Here is a 20,275-nt window from a genome sequence, read left to right on the forward strand (position 1 = left end):
CCTAGCGGCCAGCGTAAAAATGCAGTTAGGCTCCGACGGCGTCAGTCGGATGTAATAGAAATCTATGCGTAACTGATTCCAAGAATCAGGCGCATAGATACGACGGCTCGGATTCGGACTTACGTCGGCGTACATGGCGCTACGCCGTCGTAAGTCCTCTGAGAATCCGGGCCCCTGACTGCAAACTTCCAAAGTAAAACTTTTTCAAAGAATTCATACTACTTACTATGCGTTTATGAATCCACTACCCCCATTAAAATTTAAATTTGATGTCCAAGAATTATAAAAGACGACCGAAGGGGCCATGCTGGGAAAAAAACAAGAAATAGAGTTATGGTACCAGGAAAAGGGGAAAATTGATTAAATGAGGCTATAATAGAATGTGTCTCTATTTCCTCATTGAGCCCCCCTGGCGAAAGGGTATTCAATGAGTATATCCAGTAGGTCTCCTGCTGACATAAACGTTTAGAATGTTCCGCAGCAGGGAGACCTGTGAGGAATGGCCTCAATGACCCAGACTCTTAGGCCCACTGTGGATTTTTGGTGTTCTTTTAGAAAATGTAGGGAGACACTGTGTTTGTCAAATCCTTTCTCAATAAAACACCTGTTTACCAAATCTTTGAAGCAGGGTGCGTATTGTCCTACCTACATAAAAAAGGCCGGAGGGGCAGGTTAGGCAGTACACCACATACTTACTGGAACAGTTGTAGAACTCCTTAATGTTATATGTTTTACCTTTAACTATATAGGTTTTTTGACCATGATTAGCAAACCTGCAGGTTAGGCATACTTTTTTCTTACATTGGAACATGTCAACCAATGGGATTAGGGGGATGTGGGGGTGGGATTGCTGTTTCTGATTTTACTGGGTGCTATTTCACACTTTGTCTTTGTGGCTTTATGATAGGAAACCTTGGGTTGCTGGGTAAAAGAAGAACCTAAAAATGGGTAACCAAGCAAGATGCACCAATGTTTGGCTAAGATGTATTCCATTTTTTTATAACAGTCATGAATATGGGTTGTGAAACGTGTCAGTGGTGGGCCATCTGATGTCCTAGGCTTAGGGGGGTTTTCTGGCATAGTGAAGGAAGGCTTCTTGTACAAGGGTCGGGGGGTATCCCTTGTCTTGTAATTTTTCTGTAAGGAGTTTGCCTTATGTGCGATAGTCCTCATCTAGTCCTAGTACAGTTGTGACAAATTCTGTTGAATTGACTTTTGGGGATGTTTTTGATCCACCTTGGAGTACAGTACAGGACACAGGTCCCCTCCCCCTCCACTGTCTTCTAATTCCTTACTACAAAACTGGAGTTCAGTGGAGTAAATGGGGTTATATAAAGGTGCACTGGGGCATTCCCAGCAAAGTTTTTTTTTGCCAGTGTTTAATTACCTAAACATAGCGGCGTGTAACCCATGGTCTTTGACTTGCTGTCCATACCACACAGTATTCCAAGATATGGAATTTAGTTTAAACCTAAACTCAATAATAAACTGTTACTGCACTGTTGGCAAAATGTATTGGGTATCTAAAGAATATTATTACTTTCATGTTGCCTGTTAACAGGAAAATATCTGGATATCAAAAACGGCAGTTTGGCAAGTTTTCAAAAGTTGTCAATGCAGATTATGGTGGGGAATTAAAAACAAAACTTTATCTTAAGCTAAACAGAAAGGATAACTCATCTGCATACAATAAAGGTAAGTTATTATGGTTGTATTGTTTTATGTTGATCATTATGTAGTAAACGTGAAGGAATATTTGCATTAAAGGTGTAATTAGGGTCTAAAGTCTCCTGTGCAAGATATGCTTAAAAGGCTCTTTATCATCTGTGAAGTGAACTTAGTTAGTGTGCATAATGTTCGGTTTGAAAACTGACATAGTACTACTGTAACCACTTCAGCCCCGGAAGGATTTACCCCCTTCCTGATCAAGCCCTTTTCTGCGATATGGCACTGCATTGCTTTAACTGACAATTGCGCAGTTGTGCGACGTTGCACACAAACAAAATGTACGTCCTTTTTTACCCCCACAAATAGAGCTTTTTTTTTGGTGCTGCAGTAAATAATTTTTGCAAAATTTAATAACGGAAACAAACGTGGGTATTTTTTCCCAAATTTTCAGTCTTTTTACATTTATTTAGCAAACAATCAAATACACAGTGATGATTAATCACTTGCCGACTGGGCCATAGCTGAATGACGGCTACAGCACTGTCGGAATATTACGGGAGGGCGTACAATGATGTCCTCTCACAATCGCACCCCCTGGGACACGCAAACAGTAGTGTCTGGGTTTGGGATCCGGCACTTCACGGATCGGGGTAAATGGCCAGTCCCAGCAGCCCTTTACCATGTGATTGTTCCATTCAAAGATGGCGAGATCACTGTCAACAATCTGGCGCCGTGTCCGGTTCTCTGATCTCCTTGCACCGATCGTGTGAGCAGAAGAGGGAGAGGCTGCAGCATAAGGCTGCTACAGCTTTTTTATATATTGCAAGTGCCACAACAGTGTACATCGAGTGCGAGTGTTTTCTCGCAAAACTAGCCGGATTCAGGCCAAAGCAGTATGCAGTACCGCATTTGGCCTGAGGTGGGGGGGCGGCGCCATTTGGAAATGCATAGGAAGGCCCGAGGACAGTTCGGCTTTCCAAGGTTTGCCAAGGTCAGCCGAACTGTCCTTGGGCCTTTCCGGCCGTTTCCGAGGCTCTCCTGCGCCCCCTGCCTCTGGCCGCATGCGGTATTGCGTGCCATTGTAGTCAATGCGGAACAAATTATTTTAGTTTCCATTGACTTCAGTGGGAAAACTCGCTTTGATATGCGAGTACTTTGGATTACAAGCATTCTCCTGGAACGGATTATGCTCGTAATCAGAGGTTCCACTGTATAATTAATTGGTCTTTATTGATTTCAGTATCTAATCCCACAAGTTAATTGGCTGTAACTAGTTCTTACTACCAATTCAGAATTATCCAATTAACTTTTATCCCGACAATTTATTAATCTAATTTTAATAATCTTGTATTACTTCTATACACACTAATATATAGTATCTACAATTTTTATTGTATTTCTTTGTATAAATATGATGAATATATGATATCGTGATGTTGACTCTTGCTTTGTATTGTATTTTAGTCTGTGTTTGTATACTATTGTTTTTAAGCCTCCTCCATTTTTTATACCACTTAGTTTATTCTGGCCATTTATTTAAATGCACTTTGTCCCCGTCAATTTTCACTGTAATTATATGTCATTGCATAGTGCCTGACTGCCGTTGAATAAGTGCCTTGATGTGCCTTCAATCACTCTGTATCCATCTATGAGGCCACGCCCCTCTGCACACTTTATAATGCAAACCCCTGAGTCCCTCATGTCAGCTTGAAGGAGCGCGAAACCCTATGTTTCCATGGTCTGTATATTGTGTTTGAGCTATGTTGTGTGCCTCTGTAACATACGTATTGTTTTTATTTCCTGTATCTGAAGATGTTAAAAAAAAAAAAAAAAAACATTGTCAAAAAAAAAAAGAAGCTATTTCAAATTTACAGGAAATAACATACAAACTTGTCTACCATCCAGGGAGCATTTATCCTTCCCTCCATATTGACATTAGGTGCCAGTACTGTCGGAGGGGTGGTCTATTTGATAAAAGGCACAAGAAAAGGTATCAGTATAACCGAGAGCATGCGCGTGCCAGTCCCCCTTCTGTAATGATAAAAACCCATAGGTCATAGGACAGCTATCTCTTAGGAAACATACATTTTTTTTTAAATAACTTGTTATATTTTTTTGACAAGAGCAGTGTGTCAGTGCAGAATTAGCTAATCACAAATGTGTATCAAGTAAAAGCAATGTTTAGCTGTTAACTTGAAAGTTTTGTGAATTCAACTTTTGGCAAATAAAAAAAAAAAATCAGGGGGCATTATCAAAAGTGTGGTGTAGATTGTGTTACTGCTCAGTGTTGCTGTTTTATAGTTGTAATACATTCACCTTTTTTTTTCTGAAGTTTAATGTGTGTTGCACTGAATGCCGAATTATACTTATGTACGTTTCATGTTTAAATTGCTTTCCTTTTAAAGTAGCCAGGAAGCTTGTTGACCTGACATGTACAAGGGGACTTTTAGAGCAATGTGTCCATTCAACTTGAGAATCCTTGTCGTTTTACCACTGAACTGTAATATATAATGGTACTATTTATAATGACCTACTTTATCACATTTTTCAGATGATGTCTGGGTTGTTTCAAAGACTCTGAACTTTGATCCAGTGGATACTTTTATCGCTTGCAGCGTTTTCTATGGACCCTCTGCTAACAATGACATAGAAATTTCTCCTTTGAAAGGATACTGCCCTTCCAACTGGCCAGCAAACAGTATGTGACTGCAGTAACTAGCAAAACAAAGAATTTTGTAACAAACAATGGTGACAACTTTTATGACTCTTGATGAGTAGAATGGTGGTGTTTTTTGGTATCTGTCATAATGATTTTCATCACTGTAATGTGATCTGTCACCAACTATAAAATGTATACAGTGTGTGTGTGTGTGTATATATGTAGCGCTACCCCCTCAGGAGCCGCTGGTTGTTTTTGGGATTTACTCTCTTTGGCTTGGCTCACCCCTATTCAACTAGCTCGAACCCTCCCTTGACACATCGGAAGTCTGGTGGGTAAAGTATTGTGACCTCTGCTTGGCTGAAGTCACAATAGCAGTCACACAACATGCAGTTATAATGTAACAATAGTATTACCTGCTTTATGGATGGTCCCTTCAGACAAGAAAATACACTTCACACAGTAAATATATTTAAATCAGGAAAGATAAGTTTACTTCATGTAAACTTAAAGAAACAAACATGGGTTTTAATCACAACAAACACCTGTTAGATAATGACTCACTATGATTCAGCAAGGGCCCTTGCAGGAATCAGCAGTTAATATCAGTAGATAAAGACCTAAACTAAAGAATGGTAGGAAGTCTACCGGGAAATCCTGTAGAACAGTTAATGTCCACGTTGCGGCCGGTTGGTGCACGTTAAATTTGTAATCCACAAATGGCAATCAGTGAAAGAAGTTACACAATAAAGTATCTGGAACAGCAAACGTTGGTGAACTGATCGCTCATCGGCGTCAGTCACTTCTATAAGGCGTTAAACAGTTAAAGGGGCCTGTTTTGGTTACGGCCCAAGCATGCGTCTCCGGCTTCTAGGGTGGCACTAAGGTGTCTGTCTAAGGGGAGAATTAAAGGTTGAGCATGTGCTCTCTCACCCGACAGGCCCGATCTCCTGAGTTCCTCTCAGAAAGCGAGTAGGGAAACACTGCTCCACAGCACAAGGATCCCGGGTGAGGGTTCTCCACTGTTTCAGTTGTCAGCTGGGTTGCCTCTCCGATCTCCGGGAACACGAGCTGGATACTGGAGTCTTGCTTCCTTCTGGATGGCTGGTCTCTCGGTGAATTTGGGCCCAGGCCTCTGCCCTAGCAACACGTTGTGCTGTCTTCAGCAGCTCCACAGAGGAGAAGAATGCTGGTCCCGAGAGAGCGAGATCAGCCGCGCCCTTTCCTTAAATAACCTCCCCCATAAGTCTGTTCGGAGGTATCACATGCTCCGATGCTGCAGGGCATTGTGGGATGTGTAGTCTGTTTCTCCTCATAGTCAATGGAGTCCATATCTCCAGTTACTTGCAATCCCACAATGCATAACTCCTTAAAGGTAACTTACATATTTACAAGCGTGAATAAAGTTCCAGCGAGGATGGCCTGTCATTAGACTCTGACAGGATGACCCCGCTACATATATATATATATATATACATATATATACATATATATATATATATATATATATATATATATATATATATATATATATATATATATATATATATATATAGAGCAGGGGTAGGCAACCATAGTGAGTGGTGGAGATCTACCTGAACAACATGGGAGAAATCAAAGATCTTCGGCCTCAACGTACTATTTTTGGGAGCTAACATAACATAAGGCCATTAAAATGTAAGGCAATTTTGAAGAAAACTTGGGGCCAATTTACTCCAGGATAACAAGGTAATGCGACACACACACTCCTGTGCATTTCCCACTTTTTCCACATGTGATTACTTTTGACAGCCCATCCATTTGAATGGGCTGCAAATCATACTGGAATGCAGGAAAAATAATGCATGCATTACTTTTAAAAGCACACTGCAGCAAACAGCATCATACTGTAGAAACCATGCAATATTAGAAAAATATGATAATACAAATGTCAATGTAAAAATATGAACTTATCCAGGTCAGGAGTAACTAAAGTTCACAGGTTAGGACTAATATAGCACAGCGTACACAGGTCAGGAGTATAAAGTTCAGCATTGCAGGTCAGGGGTATACAGCTCAGCATCACAGGTCAGGATTATAGAGCTCAGCATCACAGGTCAGGAGTATACAGCCCAACATTACAGGTCAGGAGTATACAGCCCAACATTACAGGTCAGGAGTATACAGCCCAGCATTACAGGTCAGGAGTATACAGCTCAGCATTACAAATCAGAATATACAGCCCAGCATTACAGATCAGAGTATAGAGTATACAGCTCAGCAACACAGATTTGGAGTATACAGCTCACTACTGTTTGCCCTTCCTTAATGATCAGTTCCTTACCTGATGTGAGGGAAGGATCACTGGCGTCAGTGAAGCTGTGCTGCAGAGCTGGCTGCTTGGGTGTGCTGCTCTGCTCAGGAATCGGGAAGGAATTGTTTTGGCAGCGGGGTTAGCACTGCAGACACGAGATCTACCCACCACCCTCTCGCGATCGACAGGTAGCAGACCCCCGATGTAGAGTGATACTCAACTTGTCTCTTCAGATTTCCCCATAGACATTCGATTGGGTTCAGATCAGGAGACATGCTTGACCACTGAATCACTTTCACCCTGTTCTTCTTCAGAAATGCAACAGTGACCTTAGATGTGTGTTTTGCATCATTGTCATATTGTAAAGTGCACAACGACCAAGGGCACGGAGTTAAGGTAGCATCTTCTCTTTCAATATAGAGCAGTACATCTGTGAATTCATGATGCCATCGATGAAATGCAGCTCACCAGTAGTCATTCTGCAGCCCCACAGGACACTGCCATCACCACGTTTCACTGTAGGCACCATGCATTTTTCTTTGTACTCCTCACCTTTGCAACGGCATACTTACCTGGGAGGGGAGACACCACGATCATGAAGTTGGTTCTCCCAGGGCGAAGCTCGGCCATTGCACTCTGGCCGTGCTGATCGTGGTGTCTTCCCTGTCGCTTCTCGGCCTTTTGGCTAGGATCGAGTGTGGTATCTGTTCTTATCAGTTGTCTGCGAAGCGCTGAAGCACCTCCTACATGGGGAGGGTGGATGCAATCCAACGACGTCATTGCACCTGGAAGGATGGTCTCAGCAGGGACTACGCCGTGCTGCCTGACAGATACTGGGGGGCGGCCCATGGTTGAGTCTGAGCCATCTGGAAGGGTGCTCCTGGTGAGGATGGGTGCTGCGCTTGGTCTTGGTCTTTTTGCCGAGTTCTAGTCTGGCCTTCTGGCCCACTGGTGTAAGTGCTATCTCTGTCAGCGATCCAGTAGGAGGAGCTGGTAATGCCCTGTGGTGGAACGGGGTAGGACCATGCAAATCAACTGGGTTGACGGAGGGTCTGGAGGGGCTAGTATTGGTGGAGGCTGCTAACTGGCGTGACAGTTCTCCCCAAGAAAACCTTGAAGGGCTCTCTAGCTGGCAGGGGTGGAGGGCTGCACTGGCCGGTCGGGGGGTCGGATATGGAACGAAAAGCCTATGGTGCATGTGCCCCTGGAGTGGCAGTCCAGGGGTATCTGAAGATCACTGTGTGTGAGGGACACATTGATTTAAGATACCACGGTCACTGCACCAGATACACGCTTTTTTTAGCACCTGCCTCCTGGGCCGGGCCTTTTGACTAGGACTGGAGGAATTTTTTATTCCTGGCCAGAGGGCCTGGTCATTGTTGATCACAATGACCACTTCTTTCACTCTCCTCTTCACTATACCTTTCCCCCACTTTCTTTTATTTAAGCCTATGTTTGTCACGTTTTTGTCTTATTTTTGTTTGTGCACGTTTTGTTCACTGTGAGATTATTAGGGTACCGGTCCTCGGGCCAGCCCTGAACGTCTTGGGAGTAGGTGGACGTGGCCTTCTGGCTTAGTTCACTTGCTCTCATGGGGTCTCCCTTCGGGGGAGCCCCACCTAGTACTGGGAGGGTTCTGTTTCGGCAGTCCCTCTGAGGAAGTTGGGTCCGTGTCGGCTTCGGTTGCTCGGACCACAGTACCTCAGTCCCCGTCTGGAGCCTAACGCCCCGGGGGATCAGGGTTTGGGTCCCTCTTCACAGGTGGACCACTTGACGTTGCACCCGTCTGCACGTTTTTGTGAACACTCTTTATGTGTGTGCACATTTTTTCTGCACTGGGTGGAGTTTTTTGGTGTGCTCACACGCCATAGGCTTTTAAAAAAAAAAATACAGTTTTAAAAGCCATTAGTTCCAAAAACATTTATCTTGGTCTCATAACTTGAGAGTACAGAGTCTCAGTAGTCTTCTTTTTCAGCATGGGCCCTGGCAAATTTCTAGGCGGGCTTTTTTGTGCATGGGCTTTGGGAGAGGCATCCTTTGTGGATGACACCCATACATGCCATTCCTCTGCAGTGTACTCTGTATTGTGTCATGGGAAACAATCACCCCAGTTTGGCTTTCTACTTATTTAGTTAACTGCAGTGAACTTGCATGGTGACTTTCTTGAGCCCTTCTCATCAGAAGGTGCTCCTGTCGAGGCATTAACTTCTGTGGACAGCTTGGATATCTCTGTGAGATGATTGCAGTTCCATCTTTGTTAAATTTTTGTATCACTTTTGCTGCAGTATTCTGACTGGTAAGTAAAGCTTTGCTGATCTTCTTGTAGCCTTCACCTTTCTTGTGTAAATAAATTATTTTCTTTCTTAGCTCTTGTAATATTTTCTCCTCCGTGTGGTGCGATTGCTGACAGCATGAAATGGGAAGGTTTTTTTTTGTAACGCCCTTTTATAATCAACTGTCTGCTGGACACCTGTTTAATTAATAATTATTCTCACCTGTAGTTGAATTCTTGTTAATTAGGATTTTGTTTTAAAATTTAGCTTTGCTCCTTAGACCCCTTTCACACGGGGGAGTTTTTCAGGCGCTTTTGGGCTAAAAATAGCGCCTGTAAAGCACCTGAAAAATTGCTCCCCTGCAGTCTCAGTGTGAAAGTCCGAGTGCTTTCACACTGAGGCGCTGCGCTGACAGGATGTTAAAAAAAACTCCTGCACGTAGCATATTTCTAGCGAAATTGTCAGTTAAAGCGACGCAGTGCCGAATCTCAAAAAGTGGCATGGTCATTGACCAGCAATATGGTCTGGGGCTGAAGTGGTTAAATAATAAAGAGTTTGTACCTGATTATCTTTTTAAAAGCAGAACTCCAGTCACTGTCCCCACTTTTCTAGGGTAACCTATTCCCGACCAGCCGCCTCAGTTATACTGCGGCAGGATGGCTCCCCTGGGCAAGCTGTCGTAGCTGTATGTCGGCTCTTTAACCACTTAAAGACCCGCGTATAGTAAATGTACGTCCTCTTTTTAAACATGGATATCTCAGTAACGGCAGCAGCTGCTGCCACAACTGAGATATCCATGTTTTCTTTATCGTTACATCACGGGACACAGAGCGGCATTCATTACTATATGGGTTATATGGAGTACCTTCAGGTGATAGACACTGGCAATCTCAAACAGGAAATGCCCCTCCCTATATAACCCCCTCCCATAGGAGGAGTACCTCAGTTTTTACGCCAGTGTCTTAGGTGTTAGTCATGGTTTAGCTTGCCTCCGCATCCTTGGGATTAGGTGAGCTAACCGGTTCTGTCCAAAAAAGCCTCAGCGCTAAAGTGGTCAGTAACCGGACCCCAAACCCTTGGGGTATAGCCCATAATGCTTTTCTTTTTAGAGAGCTGGACCCTGGGCCCAGAACTTAGAAACCTTTGGGTGCCTAATGTTTTCTGTTGCCAGAGTGCTATATGGGCCCAGGACAGTGGATCCTTCATAGGAACCCAGGGCCTGAAGGTCTAGACATCCCCACAGAGATGGGGGAAGATTGGGCCTCTTGCTTGGCAAAGTCCTGCGGTTCTTAGCAGGTTTTTTCTGGGGGGTCACAGGGGACATGCCTAAAGTTATGCACTGCATCTGGCAAACCAGTCACATATCATAAAGATAGGATGGCTCTATATGTATTATTCCCCATAAGATGTGACCTCCCTTGTAGTGTTGGAAAAGCATTGAGTGGGGCCTGTGTATAAAGTGTATGTGTGTGTCAGAGAGCTGTGCTTACCTGCAAGCCTCCAGGCGATGCTCCATTCAGTCTTCCTCCTCAGAGCCTGCAAAGCAGGCAAAACGCTGACCTCCTCGTGGTTCCAGGCTGCAGGCTGCAGTTTGCTGGAGCAGAGAGGCTCCCTTCCCCCCAAACCCCCCCCCCCCCCTGTCGGGAGGGGCATTTCCTGTTTGAGATTGCTGGGGGGGAAGGGCGGGTCAGTGGCTTAAGGAAGGGGCGGCCCTTCCTTGTTTGTTCCATATAGCTCATTCAATACTTTGGAACTGGGGAGGAAAGACCAGAACGGCAAGCACGGGGCGCCGAGGACACACAGTGGCCAGAAAGAATATTGCAGTCTTCAGAAGACTGTTTTCAAGCCTAGGAATAGGCTGTTTCTTTTCCATCTCATAGTTTTTCTTGCAATACTACTCAGGGGGACAGAATGTTTTTTCTTTCCTAGATTTGAAAAAAAAAAAAGAAAAAAAAAAAAAAAAAAGTGTCATCTAGGGGAGAGGAAGCATTTTTTATCCCCCAAACAGGTGTTTGGGCATTTAACTATTTATAAGTCCCAGGTACCAATAAGTAGCAGGTGTACCTCGGTATTGTACCATGGCATCAAAAAACAAGTCAGAGGGTACAAGAGGTGGGGATTCCCCCAGAGAGTCTGAGGTCTCGGACAAAGCTATGCCGCTGCTTTCCCCACAGGGAGCCTTGGGGCCATCGGGATCTGGGGCTGGAGCTGACGCGAGTCAGTCCAACCCTAAGATGGTCACGGAGGAGGTATTACTCACCTCTTTAAAAGAGATGCAGAAAAGCATGGGAAAAATGATAGCCGCAGCTATGCGGGGCAGTAAGCGGAATAGATCTCCGTCGCCCGAGCGCGGACCCTCAGAGGAGGAGGTCCTTTCCTCAGGGGAATTGGACGACCTCTTGGACAAGGACCAAGTAGGTTCAGGGATCGAGGATCCGGATACAGAGGAGTCTGGGGCAGTCTCCCTGAGGGAGAGCTGGTGGATTCAAGGATTGTCGGACTTGGTCCATAAGGCATTCAACTTGCCAGTACCAGATCTCCAGGTATCGACGTTTCAGCTTTGGGCTCACTGAGGGCGCCTCAAAGCAATGCTGTGTTTCCGATCCATCCTCTATTAGAGGGAGTTTTGTTCCAAGATTGGAACAAGCCAGATAAGATCTTCTTACCACCTAAAAGATTCTCTGTCCTATATCCTATGGAAGATAAATTTTCCAAAAGATGGGCTACTCCTGCAGTGGACGCAGCCATCTCATGTGTTAACAAATCGTTAACATGCCCTGTAGAAAACATACAGGTGTTCAAGGATCCAGTTGATAAGCGCTTGGAAGCACTACTTAAGAACTCCTTCACTGCTGCAGGGGCAGTAGTACAGCCAGCTGTGGCCGCGATTGGGGTTGCTCAAGCATTATCGGATCAATTTAAGCAGATGCTTAAACTTATTCCTGCTCAGCAGGCAGAAGAATTTTCGGATGTCCCTAAGGCCATATGTTTTACGGTAGACGCAATCAAGGATTCTATCCAGCAAGCGTCACGTTTATCCTTATCCATATGAGAAGCCTCTTATGGTTAAAAAGCTGGGAGGCTGAGCCCCCATGCAAGAAGCTCCTGGTAGGGTTCCCCTTCCAGGGAGGACGACTCTTCGGAGAAGACCTAGATAAATACATTCAGACCATTTCAAACGGCAAGAGTACTCTCTTGCCAACTAAGAAGAAGGTTCAGGGGCCTGCGTTTAAACGACAGTATTCCCCTGGGCAGGGGCCCTCTAATACTAAGCAGTATCGACGGCCTCCTGCAAAAGCAAGCTTCGGCTTCAACAGCAGATCACAAGGACAGGCTGTTAGAGGCAAAAGGCAGTGGTTTCGCAAACCAGCAAAACCAGCCCCCAAGCCAACCTTATGAAGGGGCGCCCCCACCCACGAAGGTGGGGGGAAGGCTGCGACTCTTTTCAGAGATTTGGGAAGCCAGCATTCCCGACGAGTGGGTACGGTTTTCCGTGGCCACAGGCTACAAACTAGATTTCCTAAGGTTTCCTCCTCCTCATTTCCAGGAGTCGAGGATTCCAAACGATCCGGAGAAGGGAGCCGCATTAAGATCGGCATTAGATCATCTACTTTCCCAGGAAGTAATAGTAGAGGTACCAGTCCTGGAACAGGGGCTGGGCTTCTACTCCAACCTATTCATCATCCCGAAGGCCAATGGAGATGTCAGGCCAATTTTGGACCTAAAGATGGTAAATGCATACCTAAAGGTCCGCTCATTTCGGATGGAATCCGTGCGGTCAGCAGCTGCCACACTCCAAAGGGACGACTTCATGGCGTCCATAGACATAAAGGATGCCTACCTTCATGTTCCAATTTATCAGCCACATCAAAGATATCTACGCTTCATGGTGGCTTCACGTCATTTCCAATTCGTGGCGCTTCCCTTCGGGCTGGCTACGGCCCCCCGGGTGTTCACGAAGGTCCTAGCTCCAATCCTAGCCAAGCTAAGGATCCAAGGGGTCACGATCCTAGCATACCTGGACGACCTCCTAGTCATAGATCACTCGTCTCCCGGCTGGGAGCGAGCAGTGGCCCTCACGGTCCAGTACCTCGAGAGGTTCGGCTGGGTCCTAAATCGAGAAAAGTCATCCTACTGGTTCTAAGCAAAAAGGAACCGACTATTCGCCTAAGTATGAGGTTACTAGGCAAGATGGTGGCCACATTCGAGGCGGTACCATACGCCCAGAGCCACACTCGCATCCTGCAGGCAGCCATTCTGTCAGCATGGAGCAGAAGGCCACAGGCCTTGGATATCCCGTTGCCGCTCTCATCAAGAGTCCGACAAAGTCTGTGTTGGTGGTTAGACCCTCAGAATCTACTGAAGGGGAAGTCTTTCAGCCCAGTGGCTTGGAAGATAGTGACCACAGACGCCAGCCTGACGGGCTGGGGAGCAATTTTGGATGGTTGCACTCGCCAAGGTACTTGGGCAAAGCTAGAGAAGCAGTTGCCCATCAACATCTTGGAGCTCAGAGCTGCTCGACTAGCCCTCAGGGCTTGGACGTCAAAATTGCAGGGGTTCCCGGTGAGAATTCAATCAGACAATGCCACGGCCGTGGCATACATAAATCACCAAGGGGGAACCAGGAGTCAAGCCGCTCAGAGAGAGGTGAGCTTGATTCTCCTATGGGCAGAGGCTCATGTGCCCTGCATATCGGCAATATTTATTCCAGGAGTGGACAACTTTCAGGCGGACTTCTTAAGCCGCCAGACTCTATGGCCGGGGGAATGGTCTCTGCATCCACAAGTCTTTCAAGCACTCTGCCAAAGATGGGGAGTGCCGGACGTAGATATCATGGCATCGAGACTCAACAAGAAGCTAGACGGGTTCATGTCCCGCTCAAGGGATCCGATGGCCTGCGGAACCGATGCGCTGGTTTGCCCTTGGCATCAGTTCAAACTGCTTTATGCGTTTCCCCCGCTCCAGTTACTACCCCGCCTGCTGCGCAGGATCCGGGTGGAGCACATACCAGTTATCCTGGTAGCTCCAGCATGGCCCAGAAGGGCATGGTACTCACTAATCCTAAGGATGGTAGTGGGAAACCCTTGGACTCTGCCTCTAAGGCCAGACCTGCTATCGCAAGGTCCGATCCTCCACCCTGCCTTACGGCATCTAGATTTGACGGCCTGGAGGCTGAATCCCTGATTCTCAGGGGTAGAGGTCTGTCTCAGAAAGTAATCTCTACCCTAATCAGAGCCAGGAAACCGGTCTCTAGGGTGATTTATCACAGGGTCTGGAAGGCCTATGTAGGCTGGTGTGAGTCCAAACTTTGGCTTCCTCGCAAGTTCACCATCGATAGAGTTTTAAGTTTTCTCCAGCTAGGAGTGGATAAAGGATTGGCATTAAGCACAATCAAAGGACAGATTTCTGCCCTGTCAGTGTGGTTTCAGCGGCCGCTGGCCACCCACTCGCTGGTTAAGACCTTCCTTCAAGGGGTCTTACGTATTAAACCTCCAGTTAAATCCCCGCTTTGTCCGTGGGATTTAAATCTTGTTCTGTCAAGTTTACAGAAACAACCGTTTGAGCCGTTGGCTGAAATTCCTTTGGTTTTACTGACAAGGAAGTTAGTATTTTTGGTCGCCATAGTTTCCGCAAGAAGAGTATCGGAACTGGCGGCCTTATCCTGTAAGGAACCATATCTTATTTTTCATAAGGACAGGGTCGTTCTACGCCCTCATCCTTCCTTCCTACCGAAGGTTATATCCAGTTTTCATTTGAACCAGGATTTGGTATTACCATCCTTCTTCCCTAAACCTACTTCCAGAAAGGAAGGGTTGCTGCATACCTTGGATATTGTCAGGGCCATGAAGGCCTATCTTAAAGCTACAAAGAAGATCCGGAAAACAGATGTGCTGTTCATTTTACCGGATGGGCCCAAGAAGGGGCAGGCAGCTGCAAAGTCCACCATTTCTAGGTGGATTAAGCAATTAATCACTCAGGCCTACGGCTTGAAGGGGTTGCCTCCTCCAGTATCATTAAAGGCTCATTCTACTAGGGCCATGGGCGCCTCCTGGGCAGCACACCACCAGATCTCTATGGCTCAAGTTTGCAAGGCGGCAACCTGGTCTTCTGTCCACACATTTACAAAATTCTACAAGTTGGACGTAAGAAGGAATACTGATACTGCCTTCGGGCAGGCAGTGCTGCAGGCTGCAGTTTGAGACCCTCGGATTCCGGGGGCTCCTCTTTGAGTTAAATTTAAAATTTAAGATTATTTTTCTCAACTAAGTTGGATTTATTATGACTTGAGTATATCTCTAAATTAAATCCTTTTGTCTTGGAGATGTTCTCCCTCCCCTCATTGTAAGCATTGCTTTGGGACATCCCATATAGTAATGAATGCCGCTCTGTGTCCCGTGATGTAACGATAAAGAAAAAGAGATTTTTAATACAGCTTACCTGTAAAATCTTTTTCTTGGAGTACATCACGGGACACAGAGCTCCCACCCCTCTTTTGGGGACCATTTTGGGAGGCATACTGCTTGCTACAAAACTGAGGTACTCCTCCTATGGGAGGGGGTTATATAGGGAGGGGCATTTCCTGTTTGAGATTGCCAGTGTCTATCACCTGAAGGTACTCCATATAACCCATATAGTAATGAATGCCGCTCTGTGTCCCGTGATGTACTCCAAGAAAAAGATTTTACAGGTAAGCTGTATTAAAAATCTCTTTTTCAGCGGGCGGCCGTGTAAACGATAACGCGGTCTCCGCGGCGGATTCGCCGCGAGATCGCCGTTATCGGTGGCGGGAGAGGGCCCCTCCCGCCGCTTTTCCGCGCCCTCCGCCGCTTACCGGAGCCGTCGGTAGCGGCGGAGGAGATCCGATGCTGCCGCCTGGAGAGTGAGGACTTGAGTGAGGGCAAGATGGCCCCCACCCGTCCTCATAGCTCTGCTGGGCGGAAGTGACGTCAAAACGTCAGTCCCGCCCAGCCTCTTAAAGAGACAATTTTTTTTTTGTCATTTTTTTAAATGACAAATTTTCCTTTTTTTTTTTTTTTTCTTGCATTTAAGCCTAAATATGAGATCTGAGGTCTTTTTGACCCCAGATCTCATATTTAAGAGGACCTGTCATGCTTTTTTCTATTACAAGGGATGTTTACATTCCTTGTAATAGGAATAAAAGTGATAATTTTTTTTTTTTTAATATTTTAGTGTAAAAAATAATAAAATCAATAAAAATTAATAAGAAAACAAAAAAAAATTTTTTTTAAAGCGCCCTGTCCCGACGAGCTCGCGTTCAGAAGCGAATGCATACGCAAGTAGCCCCCGCATATGAAAACGGTGTTCAAATCACACAAGTGAGGTATCGTCGCGATCGTTAGAGCGAGAGCAATAATTATAGCCCTAGAGCTACTCTGTAGCTCAAAAAATGCAACTTATAGAATTTTTTAAACGTCGCCTATCTAGATTTTTAAGGGTAAAAGTTTGACGCCATGCCACGAGCGGGCGCAATTTTAAAGCGTGACATGTTGGGTATCATTTTACTCGGCGTAACATTATCTTTCACAATATATAAAAAAATTGAGCCAAATTTATTGTTGTCTTATTTTTTAATTCAAAAAAGTGAATTTTTTCCAAAAAAAGTGCGCTTGTAAGACCGCTGCGCAAATACGGTGTGACAAAAAGTATTGCGATGACCGCCATTTTATTCTCTGGGGTGTTAGAAAAAAATATATATAATGTTTGGGGGTTTTAAGTAATTTTCTAGCAGAAAAAACAGTTTTAGTCTTGCAAACACCAAATCTGAAAAACACCTAAGGTCTTTAAGTGGTTAAGACGCTGTAGCAGGTGCACGTGCCCGCAGCATGTCCCTGGAGCCGATGCACGTCCCGTGATAGCTTGTGACAGAGCGCGAATCGGATGTGTGTGTATAAACACACAAATCCGGGTCTGTCAGGGGAGAGGAGACAGATCGTGTGTTCCTACTAAGTAGGAACAACAATCTGTCTCCTCCTCTAGTCAGCCATATTCTCCCCACAGTTAGAACACATCTAGGGAAAACATTTTACCCCCTGATCTCCCCCTAGTGTTAACCCCTTTCCTGTCAGTGACATTTATACAGTAAACAGTGGCTATTTTTAGCTCTGATCGCTGTATAAATGTCAATGTTCCCAAAAATGTGTCAAAAGTGTCTGATCTGTCTGCTGCAATGTCGCAGTCCTGATAAAAATTGCAGATCACGCCATTACTAATAAAAAAAAAGTAATAATAAAAATGCCTTTAATCTATCCCCTATTTTGTAGACGCTATAACCTTTGCGTAAACCAATAAATAGACACTTATTGCAATTTATAATTTTTTTTTTTACCAAAAATATCTAGAAGAATACATATCGGCTGAAACTGAGGAAGAAATTTGTTTTTGTTTTAATAAGTTTGGGGGGGTATTTATTATAGCAAAAAATAAAAAATATTGTTTGTTTGTTTTTTCAAAATTGTTGCTCTTTTGTTTTTGTTTATAGCAATTGTAGAGGTGATCAAATGCCACTAAAAGAAAGGTCTATTTGTGGGGGGGGGGGGGACACCTTAATTTTGTTTTTGTACAACGTTGCATGACTACGCAATTGTCAGTTAAAATTACGCAGTGCCGTATCGCAAAAAGTGACCTGGTCATTAAGGGGACAAATCTTCTGGGGCTAAAGTGGTTAATTGAAGACCAGCATCTTATAAACCACTTTCTCTAACACCAGGCAGTCATGAGCTTGCCCACAGCTTATGACTAGACACCAAGACAGAATCGGCCAAAGTGATGAGCTAATACCTCTGTCACTCTGCTCTCTCCTCTTATCAGCACGATGCTTATCAGAACAAAAACTGACTGGCTTCTAGTGCTGCTTTCACTCCAACTCGGCTATGGTTGCAAAGGCATTCAGGTACTTGCACTGCTTGCATTAAAAAGTACATTGATGTACAGTATGTATTAATATATAAAAATCTATATTCATTTGTGTCTTTTATATGTGCCTAAATTTACAACTTTAATGTACACGCACTACATAAACTCATTAAAGCAGAGCTTTTATTGTATATATTTTCAGTGATTGTCCATGCATTGCTGGTCTGTAATGCAAGCACAGAACTGACTTGTATGAGAAATATTCAAGAGCATTTCAACTCTTCCACTTTACCTCTATTGCCTCAACTCCTTACAATGTAAGTAAATGATAGGTGCACTTGGTAAAAGCAGAATCCTAAAATGGCACGTCCGTTATAACAAATGTGAGCTTCTCGTGTATAGCTGTATTATTGTAATGAATTTTTTTGTTTTCTTTCTCTCTCTTTTTTTTTTTTGTGGGTTTTACAAGCTAGAAAGGTTTTTCAGCCGTCTACTAACACCAAGTAGATAACACCTGTTTCTTCTACCTACTATCACCAAGGAAGTACTACTAATCAATAATAAAAAACTAATAAAAAAGTTTTAATAACTAATAAAAAAGTAAACTACTACCAGCCCCCTATATTTGTTCAACAAGTGAAGGCTTCTTACCTTCGCTGACCATCCAAAGAAATAGGCCATTTAGTAAATGACCAACACCAGAATGCGTGGTCTGAAGAGCAAGAATTTTCTGCCATTTTTATATGTTTTGCATGACTATTTTTTCCATGTTAATACTAGAAATGCAGCAAAATTATATCAGCCGTAAATTGTGTTTTCAGTATTTTGCGGCGCCCTTTGATGTGTCCCACCACCTCCTACTCTTGAATGGTGGGTCGGCAAACCCAGATCGCGGGTCCCTGACACGCCATCCCTGAGCATTAGTGCCAAGAATGGAGCCAGCTAGAGGAAGCAGAAGCCGATACTTCCTGTATAGCGTTGCCTCCTTTCATAGACTGTGTAATACCAAATGTATTCCGCCTTTGACAGGAAGCATCAGCTCTGCTCCCTGCTGCAGCCACATGCTCCTGTCACACTGATGCTCAAGGATGGCAGGTCTGAAACCCGCGATCTGGGACAGCAGCCACCAGGGATACCCCCAGTAGTACCAGCCAGCAGTACTTGCCCTGGATGACAGCCAGCAGCAGCCGCCAGCCATACCCCCCTGGGGGGACAGCAGCATCTGCCAGCCATATCCGCCTGGGGGACAGCAGTAGCCAGCAATACCTGCAGGAATCTGAGGAACAAGTGAAGATTGAGGTCAGTTGAGGTGAAGGTAAATTCTAGTGCATCAGTGTGAATCCGTGTCCGATCGGGTCCGCATGTCGTTTTTCATGCAGACCCAGACAGACTCTCCATTCACCTCTATAGAGCGGCAGATGTAAACAGACTTGTGTCCGTGTGCACACGCCTATCTCCAATCCAATCCAAAACAGAAGGGGATCTGTGTCCGTGTCTGCTCTACATTTGCAGAGTGGACACAGACCTGTCATCCGCCCGCTATGCTCATTGTGGCCTCTGACAGGTTACCAAGTCACTAAAGGGGCCCTCACTCTTCAAAAGGTTGGGCACCCCTGTCTTACACTGACTATGTCCAACTGCCCGCAGCAGGATTTACCCTCATGGTTACATGTACTCCACGCTATGGATGCTTCTCGATGTGTCTCTGGCACCTGGTCCATGTTCCTGTTGAGAAATCGAACCATTCACTAAACTTTTTAGACACATTTCGTATTTCAAGTCATAGAACACCGTTAACCTTATCCAGTAAATATGTCTTATTCTTAAGTGCTGTAATCTATAACAATAATCTCATTAATGTAGTAACGATCAGAAACCATCTTCTACTGCACTGACATCAGCAAAGTTAATTTTGAACTTTTGTCATGGGGCACTGCACTTATCAATTAAAAACTCTTTTCACATAAGACTATACGTAAGTGGTTTGTAGTGTACCAGCTTTCTCTTGCTGTGGAGCTGCCAACAAAGTAAAAAGGTAATTTCTCTTATCGTCCATGGACAGACACAGCTCCTTAAATATTAACAAGTGGGTTATGTTCCCTGTTTACAGGAGAGGAATAGGCAGAAACATGTTAGATAATTAAATACATGTTACTTTAACAGTGTTGAACAGCCACGCCCAGGGGGAGGTCTCTCCAGACATAACCCTCCTCCCTGCAGTATGCAGCCTCAGTTTCGTTCTGCCTAGCAAAGGAGTAGGACATATGGCTCCCTTTGGGCCCAGTGCCCTGAGGAAAAATTTTATTTTATTTTTTCTTGAGAGAATCTTCTATCAACTGTCGGCTGAGAGACAGGCTGGATATTATAGATCCTTGTAGTCTACTCAGTCCGGCCAGCGAGCGTAAGCACACCTTTGCAAAAGAGGCTGGGTCTGCCACGACATACCCCATGACTCCTGGGGTGGCCGGTGAGCTTTGCTCCAAGGTCCACACATGACTGGGCTGTGGT

The 20,275-nt window shown here is 44.8% G+C and overlaps 1 protein-coding gene and 1 pseudogene across 4 annotated transcripts in view; both read left to right on the top strand.

The window, feature by feature from the left end:
* Positions 1–20,275, top strand: part of ZGRF1 (zinc finger GRF-type containing 1) — a 181,164-nt gene that overhangs the window by 97,443 nt on the left and 63,446 nt on the right. For all 4 annotated transcript variants that reach the window (XM_040328973.1, XM_040328985.1, XM_040328974.1 and 1 more), the window contains 3 exons: positions 1,562–1,695; positions 4,220–4,366; positions 17,970–18,084. In XM_040328973.1, coding sequence (XP_040184907.1) covers positions 1,562–1,695; positions 4,220–4,366; positions 17,970–18,084 — 396 coding nt within the window. The remainder of the gene's footprint in view (positions 1–1,561; positions 1,696–4,219; positions 4,367–17,969; positions 18,085–20,275) is intronic.
* Positions 7,185–7,361, top strand: LOC120925658 (annotated as a pseudogene).

The sequence above is a fragment of the Rana temporaria genome, chromosome 1, assembly GCF_905171775.1.
Source record: "Rana temporaria chromosome 1, aRanTem1.1, whole genome shotgun sequence".
In the NCBI taxonomy this organism is placed as follows: domain Eukaryota; kingdom Metazoa; phylum Chordata; class Amphibia; order Anura; family Ranidae; genus Rana; species Rana temporaria.